This window comes from Bradysia coprophila, unplaced genomic scaffold, assembly GCF_014529535.1.
Source record: "Bradysia coprophila strain Holo2 unplaced genomic scaffold, BU_Bcop_v1 contig_24, whole genome shotgun sequence".
In the NCBI taxonomy this organism is placed as follows: Eukaryota; Metazoa; Arthropoda; class Insecta; order Diptera; family Sciaridae; genus Bradysia; species Bradysia coprophila.
The window spans coordinates 5715289-5727765 of NW_023503501.1; the positions used below are offsets into that span (position 1 = coordinate 5715289).

The following is a 12477-nucleotide window of genomic DNA, read 5'->3' on the forward strand; positions in this document are numbered from 1 at the left end:
GTTACGGGTTGATGTGGTATTTCATGAAAATTATGAATATTTTCACTAAGAGTAGATAAAATCTGGTTGCCAACACTTTCGCCGCTTAGCATGCACTCCGTTGACTGGTTAAAAGCAATGTACACTTTCACCGTTTTGGATCTACGTTTTAATAATGCCCATGCGTAAAGAAAGAATCCTCTATGTGCGCATATTAAAAACGGAGTCCCAAAAAAGTAAGTGTGCGCGAGGACTCGTTACAATATTTATTTTTTTGACGATTGAAATGTCACTTTTGACAGGTGAAATGGCTAACTTTGTTTCCAAAATACGTATTTAGAAGGTGGTGTTGAGTTTCATTGTATTCGAATCACAGGACAAAGTTGTTTACAGCCTATATAGAGAAGTGATGTTTGTAAACTACAGCTCAAATGTAATAGATTTTCGTACATTTCTGTTATATTTCTAATACATTTCGTCATAAAATTACTAATGTCATGAATGAAGTACCGAAAAAAATTATGCCGACTATACAGGCCAACAGACGTTTCCTATATGCTGAACATTCATAGTGAATGATGTATGTAAGCAATTTTACTATAGAATCCATCCATATTACCCAGAGCTTGTCATTATTTTTGTCGTCGTTATCGATAACAGATAAATAGCTATATGTGACAGGTTAAATACTCAGAAGTATTTTCAAGAGAATGTTTTTGAATCTTTTACTTCATTTTTTACAACATGATTTTGACTAAGGCTTACTATCGGGTCAGGTCAACCTGAAAATTTCAGGTCAGGTCAATTAAAATCATGACCTGAAATGACCTGAAACCTGAATTTGACCTGATAACTTGACCTGAATATTATCAGGTTGACCTGAAATTTTTCTAGTTTTTTCTAAATTAGTTTTGTTAATATGAAATCGATGAAATCGAAAAAGCAATTGATTCCTGATAAGGCCTATTATTAGGTTTTTATTGTCGCAGAGCGGACATGTCTTTGTAAACAAACCCAAAGGTACGGAAAGTCGTACAATCTTCACTAGGATCATTAGCTTCACTTCGAACATTTTACATTTTTTTTATGGGGTCAGGAAGTAACTTCTAGGACTGAAAGCTCCTATCAGCTAACCTGATAAGGTTTAATGACTCGTTGATCACGGTGAGCTTAAAAAATTTTTTATTCGACCTCTCGTGGACATGGGATATTTTTATAGGAATGTGCTCAGGGGCCTCCCAGGATGACGAAATGACTACGGGAAGCTTAGAATACTGTTTGGACCCTACTGGTGACTCGTTTGAACACAAAAATATAGTTGTTGTTTAGCCTGACGTGTAAGCTTTACAGTGATACCAATCATGATATTCATGACTACCAACAAACATCTTGTATGAGGCATAGTCATTCAATTAGGTCGATGCGAATTTGAAAGGCTGTATCACACGTGGATGATTTCTATTTTGTCTCAAAAAGTATGTTTAGGTATTTTACATAATTTAAGAAGTGAATAAATTTCGAAAAATGAGTTTGTATTTCATTCTGATATAAATCTTTGTTGTTAGACCTGAACAGCCATCCGATTTTCTTCGTATAATGTCTCATTTTTTAGTGGAAACAACTAAAATGTTTTAGAATTAGCTTAGAATAGCTATTGGAGAAATTACATACGAGACAAAAGAAAATACAACCAAGGTCTGTTAATTTTTGACTCGAGATAGTGCAATTTGCTCATGGGTGCAATTTATAAACTTTTTTATTTCGAGTCAAAAATCTTCTTTCGACCTTTATTAACCCCTTAAATTATGTAAAATAACTAAACATACTTTTTGAGACAAAATAGAAATCATCCACGTGTGATACAGCCTTTCAAATTCGTATCGACCTAGTTGAATGACTATGCCTCATACAAGATGTTTGTTGGTAGTCATGAATATCATGATTGGTATCGCTGTAAAGCTCACACGTCAGGCTAAACAGCAACTATATTTTTGTGTTCAAACGAGTCACCAGTAGGGTCCAAACAGTATTCTAAGCTTCCCGCAGGTCCAAAAAAAACGAAAAATCGAGCTAATTAAAAATTTTCCCATCGAAATATTTTGGGAATAGTCATTTCGTCATCCTGGGAGGCCCCTGAGCACATTCCTATAAAAATATCCCATGTCCACGAGAGGTCGAATAAATTTTTTTTTAAGCTCACCGTGTGATGCCAATAAAAATTTAAAATGTTCAAAGTGTCGATACCTAATAAAGATTGTGCGACTTTTATGGATGATTTGCGTTCCGATTCAGAGGCTTAATTCGCGAAACAAATTATGTTTTCGTTCCTTCAGTTCACTTTGATATTACAGAAAAATTGGCTAGAGAACTACCCTGGAAAGGTGAATATTGTGGGCTCAGGAACCACCTATGCGCCAACTTATTATTCCAAAGTACATGACCAATATCAGGGTACATTTCAGAACTTGCATTCTAATCACTTAACTCTAATCTGTTGGTCTGTTGGTAAATTATAACGTCAAAAACCACAGACAACAATCAAAAGTCTCTACATTACAATGGCAATTATGTGAGTACGAATGAAGGATGTTTCGTAAACATAGTAAAGCTTGAATGATTTCTGGCTCGATGGAACATCTCGTCAGCGTTAGAATATCAGCTCCAGCCACAGGAACTGATGTGTGGACAAGAAATCACGAGTCATGCGACTGAGGCAGTTGAAAATGGAATTAAATACGAAAATGTATTTCGGATTAACGACTTTTATTGAAGACTTTGATTTTTTCTAAAATTCAATTTCAGGTCATCAGGTCATTTCGGGGTATTTCAGGTCATGACCTGAAAACTCAGGTCAGGTCAGGTCAAAGTCAATTTCTATTTCAGGTCAACCTGACCTGACCTGTGGTGAGCCTTAATTTTGACCATATAAGACCGCATACACTGACAAAAAAGTTTCGGAACAAAAAGTTTCGGTAATTTTTGTATCGGGCGCTACAGCTGTGGCAGCTATTGTAGATTACCTGGAGACAAAGTTACCTGCAACAGCTGAGTTTTTCGAAACTTTTTTGTCAGTGTAGCTTGTCTTTTATCTTGTCGTTAATAACGGATGATAGCCGTCCGTAGCAGATTAATGTTTCTCAGTTAAGTTAAATTAAAAACAATCATTTATGATAAAAGCTTTTCGTCACTTGGTATGCAGGTCTTTCTATATCTGATTGGAGTAAAAAGTCAGACAATGACCGCCCTTAAGAGTTCTTAAATCCCATGAAAGTTTAATGTTCTGAATTTTTAGAAGATAAAATTTAGCCTAGCTCAGAGAAATAACTGAAATAATTCACTGAAAATTACCCAGTAAAATGGGACAAATTATTGATTGTTCTCATTTTACTGGCACACAGGTCATAAATAGTTAATTATTTCCTTTGCTGAATGATTAAACTAATTTCGGCATTAAACCACATTATATTCATGACCAGCCCAAATAAACAAATAAAATTTGACAATTTGCTGGCATGCGCATTAAGAAAGATTTCGATTCCTCAGCATCTTCATGGTAGATTATATTATTGGACAATTATCTTACCACATAGTATCCCTCCACAGATACATGTCATTGAAATAAATTATTGTATTAAGGTATGTCGCATTGCTTCGATTATGTTTACAATCAATGAATAGTCAATAAAATGGAATTTCGGCTGCAAATAATTTCACTGCCAATGGGTTTAAACAATTGGCTGTGAAAATATTTTGTCAAAAAAGACGAAACCGAAAACCGTTTACTTTCTTTGCCGCTGTATGAAAAGCTTATTTGAACCTCAAACGATTTTTTTTTTCAAATGGAAACATAAACACGAAGGAAATTTACTAGATGAAAATTGCACAGTAATTACACAATCGGTTGCTGCGCGCAACCAAACAAGAGAAGAAAAAGAAAATCCGAAAGCATGACAGAAGGAAAATTCGTTTGTGTAAGCTTGGTATGACGAAAATGTATGTCGACGCTCAACGACGAAAGTGAATATAAACCAAAAACGTGTTAAAGAGTTGGTCCTGACGAAACGTTTGCTTTAAAAATGAGTACAAAATGTGATATTTTATTTGAAAATAATTTCGAAAAAGTGTATTACGGTGGTCAATTATTAAGCGGACAAGCAATCGTCACATTAACCAAGGAAAAAAGTGTACGAGGTATGTGTGAAATGAACAAAATGAAAATAAATAAAAATCCAACGAAAATGTAAATAGCTTTTTGGGTGTGTTGCGTATGAGAAGAAGGATATATGTCGGTTGAATATTGTATAGAAATGAGAAAAATCGATATGACTGGTGTGTCACGTTGTTGTTATGATTATATGGTATTGTGTAATTGCATTGATAAGTCTAAGTTTTAACGACGCATTATTATGTGATTGCGGTTAATTAACGATACCATTCCGAATTTAATGGATGCAACATATAGGCATTTATGTTAACATCTATGGCGCAGCCGAAAGTCGTTGGTGTGAGCACGCCCGGGATAATCGAATGACATATCGTGGACATGAAGTGTATTTATCCAGTAAAACGTATTTAATTGGGAAAGAAGAAGGTAAATATGTTTTGCCGATTTCGTTTGATTTTTTACGCATTACGTGATGCATGCTACAGTTCCACTATAAATGAACACACATTTCATATTTTATTGAAATCGAAGATTGCATGCAAATCAACCGATAAACCCATTTATACCACATCGCAATATCAAAAATAAATACACGCCTCGATAAGTCATTTAATTATTCAGTTATTCGAAGTATGCAGCAAATTTTGTTTTGAGGAATTTTATGCTACTACCGCACTGAGAATCTAGCAGAATCATGAAGTTATCTGGTTCGGCATAAAATGTGATTTCTCTTTAAGGTCAAGCCAGAGGTCGGCAATCACAGTCTACAAATCTAATTAAATGACTGAGTCATCTGTTAAGGGCAGGCGACGACAAATATTAACATTATGCACTGACAAATGTGGCATTATATGCCGAATTGGCAGTCAGATCTAATGAAGTACAAGATTTTGTACAGGTCTGTCGGAAATACTTCGATCAAAAGAAGTAACAGATTTGTATTGGCCCGTCTGTCTGTAAAAGGATATAAAAAACATCTGGTCGAGTCAAGCGGTTTTAGATTTTTTTTTTGTAAATTTTACTCAATAGAATTTTCGTCTAACTTTCAGGACACACTTAAATATGAAAATTGTTTGTACACTCGCGGAAAAGTGGAAGGCGAAATATTTTCTGATCAGGAAGTTGTTGCGATCTCTGTACACAAAAATTTCGAATAACAAATGAGAGTCTAGATTCTACATGTTACTATTTCGTTACAAGACCGACAAATAAGAATCTTGATTTTCATTTGTTAAACGAAATTTTTGTGGAAACTATTCCAAATTACAGCCATACAAAATCAGAAAACATTAGCCATTTTCCCTGAGTGAACAAAATGGATGTTTCTAATTTACCATACAAAAATTAATTGTCAGGCCAGATGTAGTGTCTGAGATATAAATCTCAAACGTTCTATGAGTTATATAAGTTAGAACGAACGTGTATGATTACGGATAATCGAATACCATTACGACGTCTCAATAATATAGTATCGATAGAAGGTTGCGTAGTTGTTTCTTCATTTACATAGGAAGTTTTAATGTAGAGAGTAGAGCTTTTGTCATGCATCATCGAATCAAAGAAATTTCCTTTTAAGTTTTAGAGCTGCATTAGCTATTTTCGAGTAATGAGTTGGAGTGGTTTTACAGTAGTTTTTTTTACATTTCTTCGGTGTCGAAAAGTAAAATTTATTTAGAGGCTAGTGTCGAAACGACTTTTTCAACGACACAATTGAAAAAAAAAATATTTTTAAATATTTAGTTTGAATGCAACTGCATTAACTATCAGTGAAGTACTTGGTAGATCGTAGGTCTGACTCGTCTGGTGATTCGCCAGTACTTTGTCAATAAAAAATCGAACGATTTTCATGAATAGATTCGAAATGTAAGCACATCAACTGAAATGTTAACTTCGCACAAAGATGTATCAAAAATCTGTAGCGACAATTCACCCTCAGGTGGGAATAGTAAACTATCTCTCCAGATGGTAAAACATATCGATTTTAAATCAACTATGAGATGACTTTGGTTCACAAAGACAATGTCTAGTTTTTGACATAATTTTTACCTCTTTACTTAGTATCTTACTGGCACAACACACACCGATCTGAATGTGAAAATGCAGAATCCGACGGCACAATTAGTTTTGCTGTTTGTGCCGTAACCGTTTTAAAACATATTAAGGTTATTACCCCACAGGTCGAGTAGCTTCTACAATAATAGTTTGGCTATTCGTCCTCAATTTTTCGGACAATTGGCATCTACTGGTTATTCGGCCCAGATGGCGAATAACGTTACCGTTTATCAGCTAGGTATTCCCAATACGAGCGAGGCTGTCCAGACAGTGTAGATGTGTTCATTTCATTTGTAAATGTTTTTCTCTGTGGGTCAGTGGATGTTTTTGTTTTTATTTTCGGCTCAAATGTTATTAATTTCATTGACGTTAGCGAAGAGGTACATGGCAAAAATATTCCCAAATGGGAAACACAACTCCTGTACTCCTCACACATACACAACACATTGATGTGATGCATAAATTACGTAGACTGTTAACAATCGAATTGATAAATGCACAGGTGATCCAATTGAAATTCCGCAAGGAATTCACACATATGGTTTTTCGTGTGATATACCTGTTAATTTACCATCTTCAATGGAAGGAACGTACGGTAGCATTAGATATAAAGTGATTATCACATTTGATATTTCAAATTGGTCAGAAAAAGTGTTTGAGGCTGGCTTTACTGTATTAAAGACGTGCAATCTGAACGATTTTCCCGAACTCAAGGTATACATGTTTTATCCAAACCAAAAATCCATCCGACGTTTGACCAAACATAAAATACATTTTACCAATATAGTCACCTCTTGACCTGGAACGTTCACATGGATTCAATTACATGGGTTGCATATGGTGTATTCAATCAAAGCCATTAATGGTGACTGTTCATATGCAAGCGAGAGGTTTTACGCCCGGTGAAAAGATTGAAGTTATTTTAGATGTGAATAACCAGAGCAGTCAAGATGTTGCCTATTTCAGCATTGGATTATTTAAAGTAAGTAAGTCAAATGGTGTGGATGGTATAAACGGGGCATTGTTGCTGTTGTGTCTGGGCCTGTGCCAAAGAGAATGGATACCGTACAGAGATCTGTGTGTAACAGGCTACAGTTCACGCATTTTATTGATTTAAATGTAAATGTAAACTTGTCCGGAAGAAAATTAAAGTTCTATCGTCGCTTCTAGCTTGGCTTTATTTTTCATTTATTTGAGTTGCAAGACGAACGGTCAAATTGGAATCCTATTTCAATTGATTTCAAGTATTTGGCATTGAATTAAAGAGGCAAAATCATCATTAGAGTTTAACGTTGGTATTTGAAAAGGTTAAATTCTATCTCGTGCAAATCACTTACAGCAAGTGTAGCAACAGAGCTAGTACAGTTTCTCATTTTTTCTACATTTGTTTAAGCTTTATATTCAATTAGTTTTGCAATTTTTAACTAATTATTGTCCCAAAAAAATGGGAGTGGTCCCCGACTACTGGGTATGGTGTCAAACCTCTGCGAAAAAATGTCGTACGAAATGTTCAGTGAAGCCTCGATGAAGTTGGCTAGAGGTGTCACACCATTTTTAGTAGTCGGTGACCACTCGAAGAATTGGTTGACAGTAGAAGAGATGAGATTCCTACAATTCTAAAACGATTACTTTTGGCCACAGATCATCACCTACGCTTCCAATCAAAATGTCATAAAAAACAAAAGCGAAATCATTTGCCTGACATCATTTCAAACGAATGGCATTAAAAAAAACCAAGCTGAACAACTCACCGTAATGTTGCTGGTTCCGCCCGGTCCGCCTACCGATTTGAGCAGTAGTACGATCTGCAAGGTTCGATACGATATTGAGGTAAATACAGTTATTTGACTATTCGCACTTTTTCACTAGACTGAAAAACTCGTTTCACAACGCAGGCGAGAAAATAGTTATTTTCTCTCCCCAGCTGAAACTTTGGAAGCCTTTGTTGTGAAACAGTTATTTACGTATCGATTGAGTAGGCCGAAAGAGTTACGTATTAAGTTTTTCATGCTTCGGGGCCGAAAATGAGGGCAATTTTTCGAATTTTCTCGGGTTTCCGGCACTCTGCATGAAAACTCACATGTGCACCTGTTTGGGACGGTTGATTTAAGGCACTTTCGCTTGTAGACCTCACTTCGTTCGGCCTACAATCCGCGAAATTGCCTAAAATCAATCGTCCAAAACAGGTACACAAATGACTATTGTATGCTTCCTAAGAGGACCGAAAGTAAAGCTGTCAATTCGCGGGGCGAAAGCTTTCGCTTTCGCCCCTTAAATTGACATTTGCTTACTTTCGGTCCTCTTAGCAAGCATACAAAACTTAATACGTAACTCTTTCGCCCTCCTCAATCGATACGTAAATAACTATTGTTTAACTAGGGAAATAGTCATTTGTGTACCTGATTTGCACGATTGATTTTAGGCAATTTCGCGAGTTGTAGGCCGAACGGAGTTATGCTTACAAGCGAAAGTGCCTAAAATCAATCGTCCAAAGCAGGTGAGTTTTCACGCCGAAAACTCGAGAAAAAAAATCAAAAATTGCCCTCATTTTCGGCCCGAAGCATGAAATAGTCATTTGTGTACCTGTTTTGGACGATTGATTTTAGGCAATTTCGCGAGTTGTAGGCCGAACGGAGTTATGCTTACAAGCGAAAGTGCCTAAAATAAATCGTCCAAAGCAGGTGAGTTTTCACGCAAAGGGCCGAAAACTCGAGAAAAAAAAATCAAAAATTGTCCTCATTTTCGGCCCGAAGCATGAAAAAGTATAGGATAGGACTGCTTCATTTTACAAACTGTTTGTAGAAGAGAGTAATGCTTTCTTTTACAAAGGGTTTGAAAAAGAGAGTGATTATGTCAAAACACAATACGAAACATTAACGGTTACATTTTAATGATTTAAGTCTTTATTTGACTATTCGCATTTTGTGCGAATAGTACCTACCTTGTGTGTAAAATAAAACTTCTAATCCGTTCCCACACCGTCTCTCACTACATCATCAGGTAAAGACATACATCAGCTACTTTCGCAATTATCCGAAAATCAGGATTCCAATCACGGTCGGCACATATCCATTGATAGAGAATCCACCGCCGAAGAATCAATTTTCGATAGCGAATCAGTCATATTTTACACCATCTGCACCACTTAGTGGACTTGGCTCGGACATTGGTAAGATTTAATGCAATGGAATGAATGTTGCACCATTTATAATGGTGCTCTGTTGCAACGCCATAAAGGAAGTTAATTACATTTGCCATGCTTTTTCTCTCCCCGGTTATAGATCCACCTACATACGAGCAAGTGACCGTCCAGGGTCATGAAAATAACGAAATCAAATTATCACATTTGCCATTGTATCCGGTTTATGGTCAAAGGGTGTAAGAGATATTGGTATGGGGAAAATGGATATGAGAAATTATTCAATTTACTAAAAAACTACATTAAAGAAAAATGAACGAATTTTCTCTGTACAAATTTGAAAGGAATATTTAATTTATATTCTTCTATAGGATCAAGCCAACAAAAACGAATATTTAAATGATTGTAATTTCTAAATGGATTTGTTTTGCTAAAATATTTTATTGAAAAACTTTTAAGAATTTATCTTCAACTACAAAAAAAGAGGAGAGAATTGTATTACGTGGAATGTGAATAAAATATATTTTATCGAATTTAAAACAACAATTTTTTTTCTCACTTTCTCAGTTATTCAGCAAAATGTATGTTTCAACAAATGAAGTAATAGAACGTTCTCAACGCAGACGTGAAAATAGTCCCTTTTTCAACTCAGGTGAAACTTCGGTAGCCTTTGTTGTGAAATAGATGTTTGTTAACCAAGTGGAGAATACTGGAAATTCCACCAAGAGCGAAAGTTTGCGGCCAGAGCGAAGCAAGTGGAATCTCTTAATTCTCCTCGAGGTGAACACAACGTTTTTCACAACGCTGCGCCACAAACAACAACCTGGAAAAAAAATTTCCTCGGTGAACAAACAACTATCTTCGCATTTCACAATTACAACAAGACCGATTCTGATTTTGTAGTAGTGTCGATAAGTGAGACTTTTCTGAACAATCATTTGACATATTTTTCCACCCGGGCCATTGCATCGAAGTGTATTTGCACAGCGCTGTAGCATGAACACTGAATTGACAACTGTGGAGGCTTTAGTGATAAGAGCTGCCGTTTAGGTTTCTTTCTATTGTAATGTTTTAACTCATGCAACGAAAATGAGTCATCTTATCTGTACGAAAGAAATACAGTGCCTACTGTGATTTTATCAGCCTCCGAATATTTTCTATGTTCTTGCTAGAAGCAGTACTGTGGTAGTTGTCAATTGCGAAAAGTATGGTGACTGGTGACCAACTCGTTGCACATTGCTCGAACTTGGACTGGGGAACACCTTAATACAAATAGCAGACAAATTGTAGCAGCTTAGTCAGTCAAAAATGTACCAATGGCTAAATTGCAGGTCTTAGGTGACACAATCAATGAATTGACAATTTGTTCACCATCACTAACGGAACCACCAGGAAAAACGAGATGATTTTTATAATAAAATGTTACGACTTTGACAACACTATCCCATATTGATATTACATTAGTGTGCGTTGCAGGGGCTGATTAAGCTTTTCAGCGCTACTGGCAAACGCAATTTAAGTACCAAGTTTCCCATTTGAAATTCATATATGAACAAGTTGGTAATAACGAACATTACTACCTGTTTAAGAAGAACGTTACTTTGGTGTTTGAAAGGAATCCTCTTCGATCAATTTTTGGGGGAGTGAATGTGAAAGACAATTGGCGAAGAAGATTCAACCATTAACTGTATCAGCTTTACAATGAGCCCGATATAGTCAAATTCATCAAAATCAATCGATTAAGATGAATCGGTCAGTTACAAAAAATGGGTGAGGAACGTGTGCCCCTGAAACTGCTAAATACCAATCCTGACGGCAGGCGCAGACCACAAAGACCAAAATCAAGATGGTAAGATGCAGTTGAGTCGGATCAATGCACTACTAGGAGCAAACGATTGAAGAACGTTGGTACGCACAAGGTTCGATTGGAGAAGAATGCTGGTGGAGGTCAAAACCAACGGTAGGTTGTAGTGCCCGCCTAAGTACGTAATTATCACGACAGCGCGACGTTAATTACATAGTTGTAAGAAATGCTAATCCGAATAATAAGTCTTGATTTTTTCTTACGAAAAAAGCACTCCGTTTTTTCTCTCCGTTTACACTTTAAACAAAAGAAAAGAGGCTGAAAACTGGACATTAGCTTACAATAAAATTTAACTAAAGTGACATTGATTTACAGAAAAAGAGTCCCTTTCCCTTCGCCAAAAATAAACGAAATGTCCTTTAAACCATGATACCGATTCGACAACCCAATGAATGTCCATTTCTATACAATTTCAAACATAATTATACAGCTGAAACAAGAATGCTTAATCTAGTGATGAGAAATTGTTAAAGCTGAATGGAATATGGGCAAACATAAAAAATGCATACGAAATTCATGTGTAACTTTTAACTTCTCTCCTTCGATTATTTTAAATTCCACATGGATACTCGGCTATCATATACCGCAACTATAATGTACGAGAAGTGGGTTTGTTTAAACCCTCCTTTCTATTGAAACAATAGTAACCGGGATGAATGAATGAATATATTAATATTGGAATTTATTCCGACCATTCGGTGTGTGTGCATATATACGGTCTTCTTTATGGTAACAGACGGAATCCGAACAGGATTTTCAAACATTCCGGGCACTATTGTCAGTTTTTGGTTGAATGGTTTCAGCATCATAGATGGTATTATACGTCTACGCTTCATGAAGTGATACATTGGCTAGTATACGTTGCACCAAACAGAATGCGAATATCGTACGATTTCCCTATTTATTTTTGAATGTGATAACGGAGTATCAACCGGGTAATTGGTGAGTACATGAAAATTTAAATTTAAAAATTTCTTTACATGAACACGAAACGGTAATTCAGTTTTACGGAGTGGTATCTGAAAGTATGTGTGAGTGTGAGTGTGCATATCATTTCCTATCAGCTACGACCTTAGAGTATAATTACTCTAAGGCTACGACCACATTTCAAAATTAATAATCACAAAATGGAATGGAAAGTCCATTGGTTCAAACACCTTTACAATGATCAACGGGAAATTATTGTTTGCGTTTCTTGTTGTTGCCAATTCATTCCGTTTTTGTTCGAACTTTCTGACGTTCTCCAGTGTTTTTCCGATATGAAAGGCATTATAGATC

General features: G+C 36.0%; 1 protein-coding gene across 1 annotated transcript; it reads left to right on the plus strand.

Moving 5' to 3' along the window:
- The first annotated feature begins 3776 nt into the window (after window positions 1–3776).
- LOC119078081 (arrestin domain-containing protein 17-like) lies at window positions 3777–9832 on the plus strand. Its single transcript, XM_037185538.1, has 7 exons — window positions 3777–4170; window positions 4442–4570; window positions 6699–6910; window positions 6984–7178; window positions 7838–8026; window positions 9197–9365; window positions 9478–9832. The coding sequence occupies exons 1-7, from the start codon at window positions 4056–4058 to the stop codon at window positions 9576–9578; spliced, it is 1110 nt and encodes a 369-aa protein (XP_037041433.1). The 5' UTR covers window positions 3777–4055; the 3' UTR covers window positions 9579–9832.
- Window positions 9833–12477: the final 2645 nt, after the last annotated feature.

Bases quoted from the DNA above. Each gene is read 5' to 3' on its own strand.
- LOC119078081 (XM_037185538.1), top strand. From the start codon at position 4,056: ATGAGTACAAAATGTGATATTTTATTTGAAAATAATTTCGAAAAAGTG. The intron at 4,171-4,441 runs GTATGTGTGAAA...TGCAACATATAG, and splicing joins CAAGGAAAAAAGTGTACGAG to GCATTTATGTTAACATCTAT. The intron at 7,179-7,837 runs GTAAGTAAGTCA...TTTTGGCCACAG, and splicing joins TCAGCATTGGATTATTTAAA to ATCATCACCTACGCTTCCAA.